This window comes from Neoarius graeffei, chromosome 9, assembly GCF_027579695.1.
Source record: "Neoarius graeffei isolate fNeoGra1 chromosome 9, fNeoGra1.pri, whole genome shotgun sequence".
Taxonomy (NCBI): Eukaryota; Metazoa; Chordata; class Actinopteri; order Siluriformes; family Ariidae; genus Neoarius; species Neoarius graeffei.
In genome coordinates this window covers 82,793,638-82,814,918 of record NC_083577.1, presented here as the reverse complement: position 1 = coordinate 82,814,918, position 21,281 = coordinate 82,793,638, and the positions used below count along the sequence as shown (strand labels likewise).

The 21,281-nt window shown below is 42.5% G+C and overlaps 1 protein-coding gene across 1 annotated transcript in view; it reads left to right on the top strand.

The window, feature by feature from the left end:
• Positions 1-21,281, top strand: part of LOC132892045 (coiled-coil domain-containing protein 148-like) — a 353,986-nt gene that overhangs the window by 122,782 nt on the left and 209,923 nt on the right. Inside the window, exon 7 of the mRNA XM_060930375.1 lies at positions 3,927-4,022. Within this exon, the coding sequence (XP_060786358.1) occupies positions 3,927-4,022 (96 nt within the window). The remainder of the gene's footprint in view (positions 1-3,926; positions 4,023-21,281) is intronic.

Below are 21,281 nucleotides of genomic sequence, written 5' to 3'. Positions count from 1 at the left end.
TTACTCCTCTTTTGTCCTGTCTTCTCTGGTTAGAATGTGTACATTGCAGTCCTGAAACGAGTGTCTTTTGTTTTTGAGATGAAGCTAGGACTCTGCAGTCTGGCCTGAGGAACTGGCTCTCCTGTGTTGAGCCATGCGCCTGTGAAGCAGTTGTTTCGTTTCCCCAATGTACAGGTCTGTGCATTCCTTACTGCATTGAATTGCGTACACTGCGTTGTCCTGTTTGTGTCTGGGTATTCTGTCCTTAGGGTGGACCAGTTTCTGCCTTGAAGTGTTGCTGGGTCTGAAGTGTACAGGGATGTTGTTTTTGTAGAAGATCCTCCTGCGTTACTCATAGTCCAGAAATGTAGGGAATGACAATGTTCTTGCATTTGTTGCTGTTTTCTTCCTTGTCCGTTATGTCTTTTTTTCTGGTCTTGACGAAAGTCCAGTTGGGATACCCACACTTTGGAACTGCTTCCTTCATGTGTTTTTGCTCCTTCTCTTTTCCCTCTACAGTTGTAGGAATGTTCTGAGCCCTGTGATGTAAGGTCCTAATGACCCCCAATTGTGTTCCAGTGGGTGATGAGAGTCAAACAGTATACTGGTCTCTGTGTGTGTGTGTGTGTGTGTGTGTGTGTGTGTGTGTGTGTGTGTGTGTGTGTGTGTGTTTCCGGTAGACCTCAGAATGGGGAAAAGTATGACCTCTGTGACTTTGATTGAAGTGCGGATGTTGGTTTGAGCCAGATGGACCAGTTTGAGTATTTCAGAAACTGCTGATCTCCTGAAGATTCCTGTTGTTGGCTGCAGGAGTGGAACCCAATGTGTTCTTCTGCTGTTGCATGCTGAGATGCTTTTCTGCTCACCATGGTTGTAAAGAGTTGCTATGAGTTACTGTATCCTTCCTGGCAAAAAAGTTCGAACCAATCTGGCCACTTTCCTCTGACCTCTCTGATCAACAAGGCATTTGTTTCCACCCACAGAACTGTCGCTCACTCAGTGTTTTCTGTTTTTCGCACCATTCTGTGTAAACTCTAGAGACTGTTGTGTGTGAAAACCCCAGGAGATCAGCAGTTTCTGAAATACTCAAACCAGTCCATCTGGCTCAAACCAACACCCATAGCACAGTGAAAGAAAATCACACTTTGAGATCAGAATTTTTCCCATTCTGATGTTTGAACATTGTGAACATTAACTGAAGCTCTTGATGTGTATCTGTATGATTTGATGCATCGTGCTGCAGTCAAGGGATCGGCTGATTAGAGAACCGCATCAAACAGCAGGTGGATGTATGGGTGTTCCGAATAAAGTCGCCGGTGAGTGTCGGTTGAAGCTCCAGGTGTGAAGCTATTAAAAGCTAAATATGTTTGTCGAATTCCTGTAGATTTACACTTATGAGTCAGGGACTGTTAGTAAATTATTACAATCGTTTCATTATCTCCTGGTACCTATATTTACAACCCCGATTCCAAAAAAGCTGGGACAAAGTACAAATTGTAAATAAAAACGGAATGCAATAATTTACAAATCTCAAAAACTGATATTGTATTCACAGTAGAACATAGACAACATATCAAATGTCAAAAGTGACATTTTGAAATTTCATGCCAAATATTGGCTCATTTGAAATTTCATGACAGCAACACATCTCAGAAAAGTTGGGACAGGGGCAATAAGAGGCTGGAAAAGTTAAAGGTACAAAAAAGGAACAGCTGGAGGACCAAATTGCAACTCATTAGGTCAATTGGCAATAGGTCATTAACATGACTGGGTATAAAAAGAGCATCTTGGAGTGGCAGCAGCTCTCAGAAGTAAAGATGGGAAGAGGATCACCAATCCCCCTAATTCTGCGCCGACAAATAGTGGAGCAATATCAGAAAGGAGTTCGACAGTGTCAAATTGCAAAGAGTTTGAACATATCATCATCTACAGTGCATAATATCATCAAAAGATTCAGAGAATCTGGAAGAATCTCTGTGCGTAAGGGTCAAGGCCGGAAAACCATACTGGGTGCCCGTGATCTTCGGGCCCTTAGACCAGCGTTTCTCAACCTTTTTTCAGTCACGGCACCTTTCAGAAGTATGCAAATTCTCAAGGCACCCCCATATAAAATATACGTAGTCACGCTGACCATATGCTGACCCCGGCAGTGACGTTGTGACATGGGAAAGGGGGCCGTGAGACAAATTTTGATGATGGATGAGGCGGCGATGACCTGCATTAGTGTAACTATCGTTTTTTGGAATTTTAATTCATTTTATTTATTTCAGTGTTAGAATATATAATTTTTTGACGGCACCCCTAACGAAGCCAGACGGCACCCCAGGGTGCTGCGACACCCTGGTTGAGAAAGGCTGCCTTAGACGGCACTGCATCACATACAGGCATGCTTCTGTATTGGAAATCACAAAATGGGCTCAGGAATATTTCCAGAGAACATTATCTGTGAACACAATTCACCGTGCCATCCGCCGTTGCCAGCTAAAACTCTATAGTTCAAAGAAGAAGCCGCATCTAAACATGATCCAGAAGTGCAGACGTCTTCTCTGGGCCAAGGCTCATTTAAAATGGACTGTGGCAAAGTGGAAAACTGTTCTGTGGTCAGACGAATCAAAATGTGAAGTTCTTTATGGAAATCAGGGACGCTGTGTCATTCGGACTAAAGAGGAGAAGGACGACCCAGGTTGTTATCAGCGCTCAGCTCAGAAGCCTGCATCTCTGATGGTATGGGGTTGCATTAGTGCGTGTGGCATGGGCAGCTTATTATGGAAAGACACCATCAATGCTGAAAGGTATATCCAGGTTCTAGAGCAACATATGCTCCCATCCAGATGCCGTCTCTTTCAGGGAAGACCTTGCGTTTTCCAACATGACAATGCCAAACCACATACTGCATCAATTACAGCATCATGGCTGCGTAGAAGAAGGGTCCGGGTACTGAACTGGCCAGCCTGCAGTCCAGATCTTTCACCCATAGAAAACATTTGGCGCATCATAAAACGGAAGATACGACAAAAATAACTAAGACAGTTGAGCAACTAGAATCCTACATTAGACAAGAATGGGTTAACATTCCTATCCCTAAACTTGAGCAACTTGTCTCCTCAGTCCCCAGACGTTTACAGACTGTTGTAAAGAGAAAAGGGGATGTCTCACAGTGGGAAACATGGCCTTGTCCCAACTTTTTTGAGATGTGTTGTTGTCATGAAATTTAAAATCACCTAATTTTTCTCTTTACATGATACATTTTCTCAGTTTAAACATTTGATATGTCATCTATGTTCTATTCTGAATAAAATATGGAATTTTGAAACTTCCACATCATTGCATTCCGTTTTTATTTACAATTTGTACTTTGTCCCAACTTTTTTGGAATCGGGGTTGTAAGATCATGTAAACGATGCCTTCGGCACGTTCAGAAATAGAACTGAAGAGGTTTTTTTTTTTTTGCACAATCTTGTGAGCTCTGTCTGTGCATTTGCTCACAGACATCTCATTCATCTCTAGCCGCTTCATCCTTCTACAGGGTCGCAGGCAAGCTGGAGCCTATCCCAGCTGACTACGGGCGAAAGGCGGGGTACACCCTGGACAAGTCGCCAGGTCATCACAGGGCTGACACATAGACACAGACAACCATTCACACTCACATTCACACCTACGGTCAATTTAGAGTCACCAGTTAACCTAACCTGCATGTCTTTGGACTGTGGGGGAAACCGGAGCACCCGGAGGAAACCCACGCGGACACGGGGAGAACATGCAAACTCCACACAGAAAGGCCCTCGCCGGACCCGGGGCTCGAACCCAGGACCTTCTCGCTGTGAGGCGACAGCGCTAACCACTACACCACCGTGCCGCCCTTGCTCACAGACATCCTTGTCCTTATCCTTATCTACCTCCTTCCTCTGTGTATCCTTACCTCCCACTTTGTCTGTCTCTCTCCCCAGGTGGTATCTGTGAGGGAACAGCAGCAGGTTGTGATGGACAGACTGCAGGATGAGTGTGTCACTCTCGAGAAGGAGCTAAGCCCTGCTGGACTGGAGGTACTCATCACTCTGGCACTGTACAGCGCTGCATATTTTAGCAGCCTGATGCTAATGCTATTTTAAATAGCGTTTATTTTGGTACCATGGTGTTGAGGGAAAGAAAATGATCCTGCGCTCGTCACTAGGCATTACAGCCTATAATGTGCAATGATTTAAAGACTGTTGTGAACAGCTGGCCTGTGTTGTGATAATGGTTATACGGTCGTGTGCTAGTTTACTATCTCGGGAGTAAAGTATAATGTTGTGAAAAATGATCAGTGAAGGGATGGCGTAATCCGGTACCACTTTACTACTTAATTATTTTACTCTAACAGCACATCCTGAACTGTTTTATTCCTCTTATACCACTTTAATTTGGTACCAAGTAGATTTTTTTATACCCCTGCTCCAAAGGAGGGGGATAAAACTGGTTTACCTCTGTCCGTCCATCCGTATCTCTGTATTTCCATCCATCCAAAACACTCTTTTTCTCAGCAACCACAAATCATAGCCACTTGGTACTTGGTACCGAGCTTCAGCTCGGGGTTCTATACCGTGTATACTATTTTCAGGTCTGTCGCACATCGACTTCCTGTTTGCCGACTGAATGTATTTACGAAACATATAGCATGGATTTACAAAATTTTCGGCACACTTTTCTCAGCAACTACAAATCACAACTGCTTGATATTTGGTACTGAGCTTCAGCTTGGGGTTCTATACCGTGTATACCGTTTTCAGGTCTGTCGCACATCGACTTCCTGTTTACCGACTGAATGTATTTACGAAACATATAGCGTGGATTTACAACATTTTCGGCACACTTTTCTCAGCAACTACAAATCACAACTGCTTGATATTTGGTACTGAGCTTCAGCTTGGGGTTCTATACCGTGTTTACTGTTTTCAGGTCTGTCGCACATCGACTTCCTGTTTACCGACTGAATGTATTTACGAAACATATAAGGTGGATTTTGATGCTGTTTCAAGAAGCAAAATGCTATTTCAGAACGACAGTTTACCAGGATGCTGTTTGAAACCCCTGGGGAGAGACACGGCTCTTTACTTACTTGTTTCAGGGTTCATTATTTGTTGAAGTCATCATTCATAATAAGTGTCCTATTCCTTCGATCGCTTGCGTTCTGATATAAGCGAGAGCGGGGGATACGTAAGTGAGCAGTAGCTCACAGTTCATCTTTTTTATTGGTGAAAGTGCATCATACTTTTTATCCATTTATAGTGATATTTTAAAGGACATGGGACATGAAACATAAATGCACGCTATATCAGTTTCTTTCCATTAAAAATATGAAATAATTGCATCAACAAATACAAAATTATCTATTAAATTCAGCAAAATCGTTATATTCGTGATGATTATATGGCATTTCTGCTTGAGCTCCGATATGCATATTTTACAACTGGAAGAGCCGCTGTCACGTGATCATACGTCACAAAAACTTTCGGGTACAGCACAAGCGGGTAGATGAATATGGAGAAGTGTGAATCGTGATGATGACGAATGCGACAAAATAGTTTTTGTGTCTTGGATGACAAGAAAATTGTTTCGTTACATTGAACATCATGGTGTATTGCGACCTCCCAGTCAATCAGATGCGCTATTACTCCTGTTAGCAATGTAGCTAGGCTCAGCATGGCCAATGGTATTTTTGGGGGCTGTAGTTAGATGCGACCAAACTCTTCCACGTTTTTCCTGTTTACATAGGTTTATATGACCAGTGACATGAAACAAAGTTCAGTTACACAAATTGAAACGTGGCGATTTTCTATGCTATGGAAAGTCCGCACTATAATGACAGGCGTACTAACACCTTCTGCGCGCTTCGACAGCGCATTGATACCTTCACTCGGAGTTGTACCATTATTTTTTAGACAGGGTGGACGGACCAGGGCATTCGCCCGCCTGGCCGTGCCCGACGAGGAGCGCTCTCAGCCGGCTTGGGAGGCAGACGGCAGCCCCTCCTGGAAGTGTGGTTTTACCATGGGCCTCATGCGGTAAGGATTAGTATTATAATTTTGGGTGTATCAATTATTGATTATCATAATTCTGACTCGTTTCGCCATTTTGAATGTTTTCATCTCGGACTCTGGAAGCATTGTATCTCAATCAATCTCGAAAAATATCAGCAAAAAAAAAAACTAGCTTGCAACGGACTTTAGCTAGATCTATGATGAACTTTCAATGTATGATACAAAAATAATACTTCTTTCAACAGATCATTAGCCTTTGAGCAGAATTGTTTTTAACTTACCAGGAAGTGTTATCGAGTCGACCGCTTTCAGTTTCATGGGGATTGAATGAACTCTCACTCTCAGAATCATCTGACCCGTCAGAGTAAAGACAAGATCCATGTTCATGTGAATTTCCAGCTATCGGTTCGAATTGATAGGGTCTAACTTCACATCTCTGTGAAACATCGGGAATGTCACTGTCGATGGTGTCCATTTCGGTAACCTGTTTACATTAGATTCCCAAGCGCTGACTCCTTGAAAAGTTTTTGGGACGTCATGGGTCACGTGACCGCTTAGCTAATTAACGAATCATTGTTTTAGGCTGATGTATAAAAAAGTTGAATAATGTGGTGATTTTCACATTTTTGACGCCCTGCAGTGATTTAGATGGCATTTCTTATGTCCTTTATACATAATTATACCCAGAAAAAAATCCATGTCCCATGTCCTTTAAACTTATGGATTATCTACTGTATGAAACAATCGTTTACAGATGTTATAATACTTTGTAGTTAGAGTATAAACAGCTGCTCCCTCATGTTCTTTAATTCAAAACGGCAAGGAAAATGCAGCTGGTTAACAAAGAAACTGCATTTTCCTCCATCCTGAAGACTTTACTGCGGTGGAAACTGCTGACTGTTACAAAGTGCTGACGCTTTGGATCAAAACCTCCATATTTTATTTATGTTTCCCCATATCAACAATTACACACTTTTCTTTATTAAATATCAACACATTTTAATCCTTTCACAATTAAGCTTAAGTTATGCATAAATTATACACGTCCCTGTGACTTAGCTCTTACTATAGACATTAAAACGGATTAGGACAAGCTGCTGTGATGGAAAATTAAACAGCACCTTCTGACCAATCAGATTTACCGTAAGAATTCAGCAGCTCTGTGGGATAAATTATTTTTTTCGGTCCACATTCACTGGATATGAGCAATCACGCACTCTGATTGGCTACACTACTACTCAGCTATCAGCTCGTATACCGTGAGTAGAGAAAAACAAAATGACAGAGTGCGTTGCTGAACCAATCGAGGACGAAATAAAAACTCTACTTGAAAATAAAACCCCAAAAAAATACAAAAAAAGAAACAAAATATGGTAAGTTTTTGATGGTAAGAACATATCTTTTTTTTCATTTTAGTTTTCAAGAATTATTATTATCGCATTTTTATTCTCCACTGGCCGAAAGGCCTGAAGGGGGATTATGTCGTGGCGATTTCCGTCCGTCCGTCCGTCCCGGGAAGGGTGCTCACTTTCTGAAATCAACTCCTCTCACAATTTTTGGAGGAATTTCACCAAACTTGGCAAAAGGCATTGTTATATGTCAGTAATAGGCATATTGTTATTTTGTTCAATTCGGTTGTATTTTACCAGAGTTACGGCCCTTGATTAACAACCTTGTACTTTCCCAATTTCATGAAGGTGTGCTTGCCTTCTGACATCAACTCCTCTCACAATTTTTGGAGGAATTTCATGAAACTTGGCAGGATTCTTTGGTATACGTCATTAATTTGCATATTGTAATTTTGTTCAATTCGGTCACATTTTACCAGAGTTCCAGTCCTTGATTAACAAAATTATACTTTGACAATTTCATGAAGGTGCGCTCGCCTTCTGACATCAACTTCTCTCACAATTTTTGGACGAATTTCTTGAAGCTTGGCAAAAGGCCTTGTTATTTGACGGTAATACGCATATTACGATTTAATTTAGTTTGTGAAATTTTTACCAGAGTTTTGACCCTTGATTAAATAATTTGTACTTTGACAATTTCACGAGGGTGTACGTTCTTCCGAAATCAACTCCTCTCACAATTTATGGAGGAATTTCACCAAACTTGGCAGAAAGCTTTGTTATATGACAGTTATACGCATATTGAAATTTCGTTTAATTTGGGCAAATTTTCCCAGAGTTATGCCCTTGATTATTAACAAACTTGTACTTTGGCAATTTCATCAAGGTGTGCTTGCTTTCTGAAATCAACTTCCCTCACAATTTTTGGAGGAATTTCATGTAATTTGGCAAAAAGTTTTTATCCCCCACTGGCTGAAAGGCCCGAAGGGGGATTATGTTGTGGCGATGTCTGTCTGTCTGTCTGTCCCAGGAAGGATACTCACCTTCTGAAATTAACTCCTCTCACGATTTTTGGAGGAATTTCACGAAACCTGACAGGATTCGTTGTTATATCTCAGGAATACGCATATTGCAATTTCGTTCAATTCAGTCACATTTTATCAGAGTTATGGCTGAGTTGCCAATGGGGGATATTGTGCTCTCAGAGCACTCTTGCTCACAAATTGCTCCTGTCATTTCGCCGGTTTGTTGACATTCTAAGCGGAAATGATTTTGTTGGATGTTTTGTATAAAGTTTTTATTGACTGAATTTGCAAAAAATAAATATTTGTAAACCGGAGCACACCCACACGGACAACATGCAAACTCCGCACAGAAAGGCCCTCGCTGACCACGGGGCTCGAACCCGGATCTTCTTGCTGTGAGGCGACAGCGCTAACCACTACACCACCGTGCCGCCAGTATGTTGATACACTGTAAAAAAAAATTCTGTTGTTTTTACGGAAAAAAACTGGCAGCTGTGGTGGCCAGAATAATAATGTAAAAAATACAGCAGAGTGTAAAACACATTACAGAGCAACCTGTAAATTTTACAATTGAAAACCGTTATCCTTGACAAAATAACATTATAAAAATTACATGCTAAACTGGGAAATTCCACATCCCTTTTCAGCCAAATTAGTATGACTATGCCTTTATTAAAGCCATTTTTTCCTGTACAATTTACATGCGGTGGTTGCTTATTTTACATCTAATCCCATTCAATTTCACTGAAAAAAATCAGACACAAGGCATTATTAAACGGTAAAAGGCTCATTATAAGACAGTGATTTTACTGAATTTTTCTGCTTATTTTATTAAAAGGTTGTGTTTCATGTAATATACTTTGTAGTATTAATAGCAATGTTCTGTAGTGAAATTAACATCTACATGCTATCATTGAATTCTTTAAGGAATGTCTTCATTAGATGAGTATTAAATATAGACAGACTCACAGACAGACTCACAGGCAAACACACCAACACAAACTCTGACACAGTGTCAAACAAAGATTTTCATTTTTAACGTTTAAAGGGATAGTTCGGGATTTTTGACCTGAATCTGTATGGCATCCCCATCAATAGTGTCGTGCAAACACACTGACTTACCCCTGACAGCATCCTGTGAGTCCAGTTCTTGTCCAGTTTTGGTCCAGACGAAAGTAGTCCGGCAAGTTTGTTGGGGTCACGAAAGTAAAACGTTTTTCGTCTCAAAACAGTATGTGTTCAAAAGAGTGATCTATTTGCATCACAAAACCGTTGTCAAATAAAAAGTCAGACCTCGAAATCGCTTGGCACTATTTTCTCTCCCTTCTTATTACTGCGCGCTGCCGCCAGGTGACAGCGAAACGCAGACCCACTAAGCTGGTGGGAGACCAAGGCTGCACTCTATCCACGGCTTACACACGTGATGGCATGGAGGATGTGTGTAGTGGCAGCATCTGTCCCCCCAGAGAGGATCTTTTCAAAAGCAGGACAGATTATAACTGAGAGGAGAAATAGAATCAGAATTAACTAGTTAATTGCAGCAATTAAAGGAATAGGTAGGAAAAGGAAGGCGCAAAGACACCGCGCAGCGCCTGAAAACGGGTTTTCAGGTGCTGCGCACCCGTTTTCAGGCGCTGCGCGGTGTCTTTGTGCCTGCAGCGGTGCTTTGCCTGTGCTGTGGCTGAAAATAGTTCCAGATATAAATTGGTCTAGTAAATCCCTTCGTGTTAATTTGCATTGATATGTGTACTCGAGGGCGGCACGGTGGTGTAGTGGTTAGCGCTGTCGCCTCACAGCAAGAAGGTCCTGGGTTCAAGCCCCGTGACCGGCGAGGGCCTTTCTGTGTGGAGTTTGCATGTTCTCCCCGTGTCCGCGTGGGTTTCCTCCGGGTGCTCCGGTTTCCCCCACAGTCCAAAGACATGCAGGTTAGGTTAACTGGTGACTCTAAATTGACCGTAGGTGTGAATGTGAGTGTGAATGGTTGTCTGTGTCTATGTGTCAGCCCTGTGATGACCTGGCGACTTGTCCAGGGTGTACCCCGCCTTTCGCCTGTAGTCAGCTGGGATAGGCTCCAGCTCGCCTGCGACCCTGTAGAACAGGATAAAGCGGCTAGAGATAATGAGATGAGATGAGATGTGTACTTGATGTGACTGTACAAGTCATGAGAAATAATTATAAAAAATCTTGAGTTATTTAATTCACTTTTGCAACAACAATGGTAGCTGGACACGCCGGATTACAGCGACTAAGCTAAGCTAACCGGGGTGTTTATAGATCAGGACAATGGCTGGGTCGGCTACAAAACGCTTTGGCTCACTCATCCAACTCTAGGGACTGCAGGGACTGACTCAATTTCATCTGGGGGTGGCGTATTCCTTTAAATCAAAAATAAAATCTTGGGAGCCGAAAGAGCCGGCTCCTTATAGTAAGAAGAGCCAAAAGAGTCGGCTCCCGAAAAAGAGCCGAAATTCCCATCACTAGTAAACAATGAATGAAACAGCCGTGGCTGTCACCTGGCGGCAGCGCGCAGTGATACCGAGGGAGAGAAAATAGTGCCAAGCGATTTCGAGGTCTGACTTTTTATTTGGCAACGGTTTTGTGATGCAAATATATCACTCTTTTGAACACGTACTGTTTTGAGACGAAAAACGTTTTACTTTCGTGACCCCAACAAACTTGCCGGACTACTTTCGTCTGGACCAAAACTGGACAAGAACTGGACTCACAGGATGCTGTCAGGGGTAAGTCGGTGTGTTTGCACGACACTATTGATGGGGATGCCATACAGATTCAGGTCAAAAATCCCGAACCATCCTTTTAATGTTAAAACAAAAGAACTACGCCACCTCAAGAAAACTGTGACTGGGACACAGATAAAAAAAAATTTTCCTAGACATTAAAAGGTAGATTGAACGCTTCTATATTTGATGGTTACATTTAAACTGCACTTTCTTTTTATGTTTGACTTTTACCATAAATGTGAAGAGAACTGTAACCTGTGGTACGCAGCAACTTTTAAAAAGCAAATACAATACCAACTTGTCATTTCAACCCCCCGTTTTTTTATTTCGACAAGGTATGCAAAGTACTTTTCAAAAACTTTTCAACAGTTGTGTGTGTTTTGTTTTTCTTAATTTTAAACTAAAGAAAAAACATTTTTCCTTTCCTTTTCCTCTTGGGGAAAAAAAAACATTTGGAATAAGCGTTTTATCACAGGAACAGCAAAGAGGACTCACCACTGCTTGCTGTATGAAATGGTTCAATGGTCCTCTCTCTCTCTCTCAGGAGAAAGTTTCACTTGTTGATTTTTACTTTGAAAGCATTGATGGGTAAATTACCACAGTACATCTCAAATTTGCTTTCGTATCACACTAGTATTTATAGTACAAGGTCTACAAATAAGATACTATTAATCACACCCTGGGCGGCACGGTGGTGTAGTGGTTAGCGCTGTCGCCTCACAGCAAGAAGGTCCGGGTTCGAGCCCCGGGGCCGGCGAGGGCCTTTCTGTGTGGAGTTTACACGTTCTCCCCGTGTCCGCGTGGGTTTCCTCCGGGTGCTCCGGTTTCCCCCACAGTCCAAAGACATGCAGGTTAGGTTAACTGGTGACTCTAAATTGAGCGTAGGTGTGAATGTGAGTGTGAATGGTTGTCTGTGTCTATGTGTCAGCCCTGTGATGACCTGGCGACTTGTCCAGGGTGTACCCCGCCTTTCGCCCGTAGTCAGCTGGGATAGGCTCCAGCTTGCCTGCGACCCTGTAGAACAGGATAAAGCGGCTAATGAGATAATCACACCCTCAATAGACCCCTTCGCAGTAAACGTCATTCATACGTAAGCGGAAATTTCGCGCGCAGCCTGGACCCAAAAAAGACTCAGAAATGCCTAGTTGTTGTGTTTTCGGGTGTCAGAATCGTAGCAGTGATGGGGTTAAAATGTTCAGAATTCCAGCAGGATCTCACCCATTCCAAAAAAATCGCCGACGTCTATGGCTACAAGCCATCAAACGTGTAGACTGGGATGAAAGCACCATCAAAAATGCGCGGGTTTGCAGCGCCCACTTCATCACAGGTAAGATCAGGCTATTTATTAAATCTTTCTTTTTTATTCTTTCTAGTCTTCGTTTATTGATGTAGCAAAATACTTTGGTAACGTTTGTCTGATTAGCTGGGTCATAGTTACACAATGTAATGAATATTGTTAGCATGTTAACTTAGCTTTGCGTGCAATTTTGTTTGTAGGAGAGGTCTCGCTTGACTCAAGCAGTCCAGATTTTGTGCCATCATTATTTGTGTATGCCGAAAATCACAATTTTAAAGAAAGGATGGAAAGGTAAAATTGTGTGCCCTCACTCTAAATGCCAACTTACGTTGACTGCTCTAACCTAGCTACCGCCCCGTTCAGTTTCATTTCTGCTCTCTGCCTCTCGCTTTTTACGCAGCTCTGATTTCTCTTAGCTGCACTCTTTACACTATCATTCCTTTCATGCCATCACCTCCTGCAAATTGCTGTTTAGTGTTGGGATTTGCTGTTGTAGCTAAAGCCACATTGCCATCAGATCACTGGCATAATTTGATTAAAACAATTTCAGTGTAAAACACGTTCTGTACATGCCCGCACATAACATAATCATATGCGTCTAAAGACTTGTAGGCACGAAGTTTTTCGTGGGTGTACACTGAAGTCTTGTCAATAAGGTACGAGTATATATCTGGCCATTGTATACCAGGGAACTTACTAACATCATCCGTCCACTCTTTAATTAAATACGGATCCGGTAGGCGATGTCCACTTGTTAGAGTTAACTTATTTATGTAGCATTCTCGATCTTGTAACGACAATTGTTTTGCATAATCTGACAGCTCATAATGCCGGTCTATGGGCAGCGCCATTGTTTCTGGGTCCAGGCTGCGCGCGCATCCTGGCAACGGTCGGTTTGTTTACAAACATGCGAAGGGGTCTATAAGGACTGAACTGGGCAAGACCTCTTTTTCCTTCTATGCACCATATGTACGTTTGGAATGAACTTCAGAACACACTACACCTAGAGACACTTCCTTCTGTTAATACTTTTAAAAATCTTTTAAAATCAGCTCTTACTGTACAGAGCAGTGCCATTGCTTTTAAATATGGTGCCCATGTGTCTACGTTTTTTTTTTAAATCCTTTTATTGTTGTTTAGTTTGTGTTTTATCTTAGAATTTATGTGAGTCTTGTCTTCTTGCAGTCTCTTGTCTTTAGTGTTGAGCAATTCCAGCGTTACGGACGTGACACTTGAACTCAAAATGCCAACAAATGACCCAGTGCATGCTTTATTGTCTCCCAGTATTTAAACAGGTGTTGCATATTTTAAGGCTGTACCATACTGGAGAAGTGATAGAACAAGAACAATTCCCATAGTACATCTAGGGCATGCCAGAAAACGCCAATAAAAGATGCGTTATAGATGTGACAGAAAAAGTATCACTTTTCTTGGGTGACTGTACATTTTTATCAAACTCTGTGAAATCGTAAACCTAATGTCGAAATGGAGATATCCATTTGATAGAGGGGTCCAAGGTGAATATTAAAAAATCTTTGTTTAAAATATTTTGTATTTCATGCAGAGTTTCGGAAGGAAAAGTCAGCGTTATGGATGTGACGAAATTCCGTTACGGATGTGACGCGTCTGAAATAGACATGGCATATGTTTAGAAAATCAGCAATTTAACCACCATAACCCTTTGAAAAACTCTCTAAATATCAGCTAAACTATCAAAGTTCTTAAATAATATTTAGGATGGCTATTGTTTTGCTGTTTTGTGGATTTTAGCATACGTTTCTGTGGCTTGTGGCAATAATATAGAATTGTACATGATCAAAGTTAGGGCGGCACGGTGGTGTAGTGGTTAGCGCTGTCGCCTCACAGCAAGAAGGTCCTGGGTTCGAGCCCCGGGGCCGGCGAGGGCCTTTCTGTGTGGAGTTTACATGTTCTCCCCGTGTCCGCGTGGGTTTCCTCCGGGTGCTCCGGTTTCCCCCACAGTCCAAAGACATGCAGGTTAGGTTAACTGGTGACTCTAAATTGACCGTAGGTGTGAATGTGAGTGTGAATGGTTGTTTGTCTCTATGTGTCAGCCCTGTGATGACCTGGCGACTTGTCCAGGGTGTACCCCGCCTTTCGCCCGTAGTCAGCTGGGATAGGCTCCAGCTTGCCTGCAACCCTGTAGAACAGGATAAAGCGGCTAATGAGATAATCACACCCTCAATAGACCTCTTCGCAGTAAACGTCATTCATACGTAAGCAGAAATTGCGCGCGCAGCCTGGACCCAAAAAAAACTCAGAAATGCCTAGTTGTTGTGTTGTCGGGTGTCAGAATCGTAGCAGTGATGGGGTTAAAATGTACAGAATTCCAGCAGGATCTCACCCATTCCAAAAAAATCGCCGACGTCTATGGCTACAAGCCATCAAACGTGTAGACTGGGATGAAAGCACTATCAAAAATGCGCGGGTTTGCAGCGCCCACTTCATCACAAGTAAGATCAGGCTATTTATTAAATCTCTTTTTTATTCTTTCTAGTCTTCGTTTATTGATGTAGCAAAATACTTTGGTAACGTTTGTCTGATTAGCTGGGTCATAGTTACACAGTGTAATGAATATTGTTAGCATGTTAACTTAGCTTTGCGTGCAATTTTGTTTGTAGGAGAGGTCTCGCTTGACTCAAGCAGTCCAGATTTTGTGCCATCATTATTTGCGTATGCCGAAAATCACAATTTTAAAGCAAGGATGGAAAGGTAAAATTGTGTGCCCTCACTCTAAATGCCAACTTACGCTGACTGCTCTAACCTAGCTCCCGCCCCGTTCGGTTTCATTTCTGCTCTCTGCCTCTCGCTTTTTACGCAGCTCTGATTTCTCTTAGCTGCACTCTTTACACTACCATTCCTTTCATGCCATCACCTCCTGCAAATTGCTGTTTAGTGTTGGGATTTGCTGTTGTAGCTAAAGCCACATTGCCATCACATCACTGGCATAATTTGATTAAAACAAAATGAATATGAATGTCCCATTGTTAATCAAGTTGTACATGCCCGCACATAACATAATCATATGCGTCTAATGACTTGTAGGCACGAAGTTTTTCGTGGGTGTACACTGAAGTCTTGTCAATCAGGTACGAGTATATATCTGGCCATTGTATACCAGGGAACTTACTAACATCGTCTGTCCACTCTTTAATTAAATATGGATCCGGTAGGCGATGTCCACTTGTTAGAGTTAACTTATTTATGTAGCATTCTCGATCTTGTAACGACAATTGTTTGGCATAATCTGACAGCTCATAATGCCGGTCTATGGGCAGCGCCATTGTTTCTGGGTCCAGGCTGCGCGCGCATCCTGGCAACGGTCGGTTTGTTTACAAACATGCGAAGGGGTCTATAAGGACTGAACTGGGCAAGACCTCTTTTTCCTTCTATGCACCATATGTACGTTTGGAATGAACTTCAGAACACACTACACCTAGAGACACTTCCTTCTGTTAATACTTTTAAAAATCTTTTAAAATCAGCTCTTACTGTACAGAGCAGTGCCATTGCTTTTAAATATGGTGCCCATGTGTCTACGTTTTTTTTAAAATCCTTTTATTGTTGTTTAGTTTGTGTTTTATCTTAGAATTTATGTGAGTCTTGTCTTCTTGCAGTCTCTTGTCTTTAGTGTTGAGCAATTCCAGCGTTACGGACGTGACACTTGAACTCAAAATGCCAACAAATGACCCAGTGCATGCTTTATTGTCTCCCAGTATTTAAACAGGTGTTGCATATTTTAAGGCTGTACCATACTGGAGAAGTGATAGAACAAGAACAATTCCCATAGTACATCTAGGGCATGCCAGAAAATGCCAATAAAAGATGCGTTATGGATGTGACAGAAAAAGTATCACTTTTCTTGGGTGACTGTACATTTTTATCAAACTCTGTGAAATTGTGAACCTAATGTCGAAATGGAGATATCCATTTGATAGAGGGGTCCAAGGTGAATATTAAAAAATCTTTGTTTAAAATATTTTGTATTTCATGCAGAGTTTCAGAAGGAAAAGTCAGCGTTATGGATGTGACGAAATTCCGTTACGGATGTGACGCGTCTGAAATAGACATGGCATATGTTTAGAAAATCAGCAATTTAACCACCATAACCCTTTGAAAAACTCTCTAAATATCAGCTAAAACTATCAAAGTTCTTAAATAATATTTAGGATGGCTGTTGTTTTGCTGTTTTGTGGATTTTAGCATACATTTCTGTGGCTTGTGGCAATAATATAGAATTGTACATGATCAAAGTTGATTTTAGCTTGGGTTTTACATTATAAGAAAGAAAGACTGACATATTAAGGTGAAGGGAACGATTCTTGTGACAAATTGGTTCAACTTATTCACATCTGTAAAGGCCCGGTCACACAGCGCTTTATCACGGCCAAAACCCGTCAAAAAGTGCTCTCCCGTGAAGCAGACGATGTTGTTCGTGTTGATGTCGAAGTTAAGACGTGTTACAGTCGATATACAGACGTGACAGGACGCAGGGGAAAATCGGAACGGCGTCGGACGCGGCAAAAAGTTTTGGACTGCTCAAAACTTTAGACCGCGGACAACCACGGCCGGCACACGTGGTAAAGACGTGCAACACACGTGAAAAACACGTGATAATCAGTGTCCCGGCCGTTATTAAAACTTGGGGAGACGTGGTAAGACGCGAAAGTTTGGCGGTCTATCACGGGCAGAGCACGGTCATCGGACGGGTGTTACGCGTTGGTATCACAGGATATAGCGTGTGTTTAGCGGCTTATCACTGAGAAATGGATTTTTCCGCGTACATAGCACTGTCTAAGCCTGTTAAACGACGTCTCAAACAAGTTCTAAATTCGATTGATCACTGTCTAATCACTTCTGCATCACTTTTGATTTGCGGCATGTATAAATATCGTAATTTTCTGAGACCTCGGCACTTGCAGTCTAGATGTCAAGGGGTGAACATGAACCCTCAACACTGTGATGTCCTCATCTTAATGCTCCAGCACCAACAGAACCAACTGATACAGGCTCAACATATCCTTGCTGAGAGAAGAAGGAGGAGGAGGAGGAGGAGGAGGGTGGTACGGAACATCTGGGTGCGTGGCTGGACTTGGTTAGCTGTGCTTAGGCAGTGCTGCAGCAGTGAAACAGCCGCCGACGGCCATACCCCGTACAAAGCACGGCAAAGCCAAAATTGACCAAAAATTAGCACTTACGACCACGTCCACCAGATTTTTGTATCTTTTTGTACGTGATATAGACGCGGAGTGCTGTGTGACCGCCCCTTAAAATACAGGCCTAGGTGATATCTTTGGGAGTGGTTTTGATGAATTACATGTTGCTTTATTTTTGCATGGTGAGGTTGACATTTACATGGAATTGCCCTGTTCTTGGCTGTACTGTCAGTTGTTTTTGTTATGTTTATGAGATTTGTCTTGTTTTAGTTGTGTTCCTTTGACTTGGTGTATTTAGTGTATGTTATATGTTTAGTTACAGCACATATTCCACTGTTTTGTGTGCTTTGTAGTCTGATTTAGTCTTTAGTGTTTTGGTAGTGTTGTCCTCTGTCTTTGTGTTTTTTTAACTTTTAACTTGCTGCCACTTGGCCAGGACTCCCTGGAAGAAGAATCACTGTGACTCAACGGGACTTTTCCTGGTTAAACAAGGGTTAAATAAAAAGACCTTGAATATAAAGAAACACACGTGCAACCAGACTGTCACAACTTCAAACCAATATTTTAATATGTAACATAATAATGCAAGCTTAAGTAACTAAGCAACCATAAGCAACCTTCTTGGATCAAGGTGAGGACTCTGGGGTTCAAGTGTAGACGGGAACTGCTGCTCTTCTCCACTTCCATGCCCTCTGTGTTGATGGAGAAGTAGTATCTTGGGAAACAGAAGAAAAACAGACAAATATATGAATGATAAAATACACAGACTTGCAGACACACTGAGACTCACAGACGCACACATACCGTAGACACCGACAGACTGACTCACAGATGCACTAAGACTCACAGACACAGGCTTGCATGCACACTCACAAACACAATCAAACTCACAACTTCTAACAAAGATTTTCATCTGTAATGCTTACTGTTAAAGTTTAAAGAACTAACCCACCCATAGAAAAGTTTTATCTGTTACGAGGACATCACCACAAACCATGGCTTGCTTGAGTCCAGATTCAGATGTCCCGCCACTCATGATCTGAAAGGTCTTGGATCAAGGTGAGGACTCTGGGGTTCACGTGTAGACGGGAGGTACTGGTCTTCTCTGCTTTCGTCCCCTTCTCAGGATTTATGGAGAAAAAGCACCTTGGGAAACAGAAGAAAAACAGACAAAATGTATTCATGATAAAGTAACTTCCAAAACAACAACAATAAAATACCACATCAAGCATTTTTTTTAAACTTTTTTGTTGTTGTTACAGTTCAATACAGAGAAAATGTTGGCTGAACAATCCAAAATAACACACCTCTGCAGGAACTCTAGGGTTCCTGCCAGCTCGGATGGATAAAGGATGTTGAAGCTGTAGTAGCTTCCAAACATCATACATATTGACGACACAAAGGAGGGGATGTTCTCTTGAACAATGGTTCTGTCAACACTGAGCGGCACGGTGGTGTAGTGGTTAGCGCTGTCGCCTCACAGCAAGAAGGTTCCGGGTTTGAACCCAGCAGCCGGCGAGGGCCTTTCTGTGTGGAGTTTGCATGTTCTCTCCGTGTCTGCGTGGGTTTCCTCCGGGTGCTCCGGTTTCCCCCACAATCCAAAGACATGCAGTTAGGTTAGCCTTGGGCTGAGGTGCCTTTGAGCAAGGTACCTGACCCCGACTGCTCCCCGGGCGCTCTGGTGTGGCTGCCCACTGCTCTGAGTGTGTTCACTGCTTCAGATGGGTTAAATGCAGAGGATGAATTTCACTGTGCTTGAAGTGTGCATGTGATAAATAAAGATTTCTTCTTTCTTCTTCTTCTTCTAAACCGTGTGGAAGTAAAGCAGGATCGCCCTAAAAAAGAAGGAATCACACTCAAATGTGAGTGAAACGAATGGCTGGGCTCCTGACACTTTTCAGGGCACAGACAGACAGACAGACAGACAGACAGACACACAGACTGATTCACAGACACACACAGAGACAGACAGACAGACAGACAAACACATGATTTATACAGTTCACAATAACAAAAACAAGCACCATGAATTCATCCAGACATAAAAAGAAACAGACCAACAAAAAGTTAACTTACCACAGACAATAATGGTAGGAGTTAAGGGGAGCTTGTCTATCTGGACTTCCCTTGCCAGACAGGTGTCCTCCACATTAGAAAGCATCATCTCTTCCCTTTCCTCAAAATAGGCCACCAGCAGCAGGACCATTTCTTTCACATCTTCGGAGCAGCCGCTTGATCTGAATCTCTAAAAGAACTCTAAAAGAATCACAGATTTTAGTGACGTCATCATCTGTTAGACTCATGTCATCTTTTAAAAGTGAACGAAGATTACTTAAAGTGTAATCCTGTCCTAACCAGTGTTGGGCACGTTACTTTCAAAAAGTAATGAGTTATAGTTACTAGTTACTTTTCCCAAAAAGTAACTGAGTTAGTTTGTCATAAAAGTAACTAATTACCAGGGAAAGTAATTATTCCGTTACATTTTGTGTTACTCCCCCCAAAAAAATCAAATTCAATTAATGTAATCATAATAAAAGTGAATGTTAAATGTGTTTAATGACTGAGTTTAATGACACAAGTCATTATGTGTTTCAAACCTTATGAAACACATAATGACTTATGTGTTTCATAAGGTTTGAATTACTGGCCACTGACGAGGACAAACGCTTTGTTCCTCGACATAATGTGCATTGCACGCAGACATTTTTGCCTTTTATTTCAAGTAATGAACAGTAATGGCTGTATTTCCAATTTGAAAACGCAGTCTTGGGCTGACCGCTCGCCATCGCTGTGTCTTCTGATTAAAAGTGTGCGCAGTAGTACAGTAGACGTAGCCTACCTACATATGTTGTACGTATGTTGTCCAAATCTACTCTGATTGGCTTACTATGCCGTTGTCTTGCATCTCCCCTGCCCCACACTAAAGCAGAGTAAAGAAAGGCTGAACGAGCAGCGTGCCAGATGAAAACAGCTTTAATAAAGTAACGCATAGCATTTTATTGTAAGTAACGGGAACGGCGTTATAACTATCTCGTCTCGTCTTCTTCCGCTTATCCGGGGCCGGGTCGCGGAGGCAGCAGTCTGAGCACGGAAGCACAAACTTCCCTTTCCCCAGACACCTCGGCCAGCTCCTTGGGAAGAACACCGAGGCGTTCCCAGGTCAGCCGAGAGACATAGTCCCTCCAGCGTGTCCTGAGTCTTCCCCGGGGCCTCCTCCTGGGGGGACATGCCTGGAACACCTCCCCAGGGAGGCGTCCAGGAGGCATCTGAAAGAGATGCCCGAGCCACCTCAGCTGATTCCTCTCGATGTGAAGGAGCAGCGGCTCTACTCCGAGCTCCTCCCGAGTGACTGTGCTTCTCACCCTATCTCTAAGGGAGCGCCCAGCCACCCTGCGAAGGAAACTCATTTCAGCCGCTTGTATCCGCGATCTTGTTCTTTCGGTCATTACCCAAAGCTCATGACCATAGGTGAGAGTCGGAACATAGATCAACCGGTAAATCGAGAGCTTCGCCTTTTGGCTCAGCTCCTTCTTCACCACGACGGACCGCTAAAGCGACCGCATCACTGCGGAGGCCGCATCAATCCGCCTGTCGATCTCACGCTCTATCCTTCCCTCACTCGTGAACAAGATCCCAAGATACTTAAACTCCTCCACTTGAGACAGGACTTCTCCACCAACCTGGAGAGGGCAAGCCACC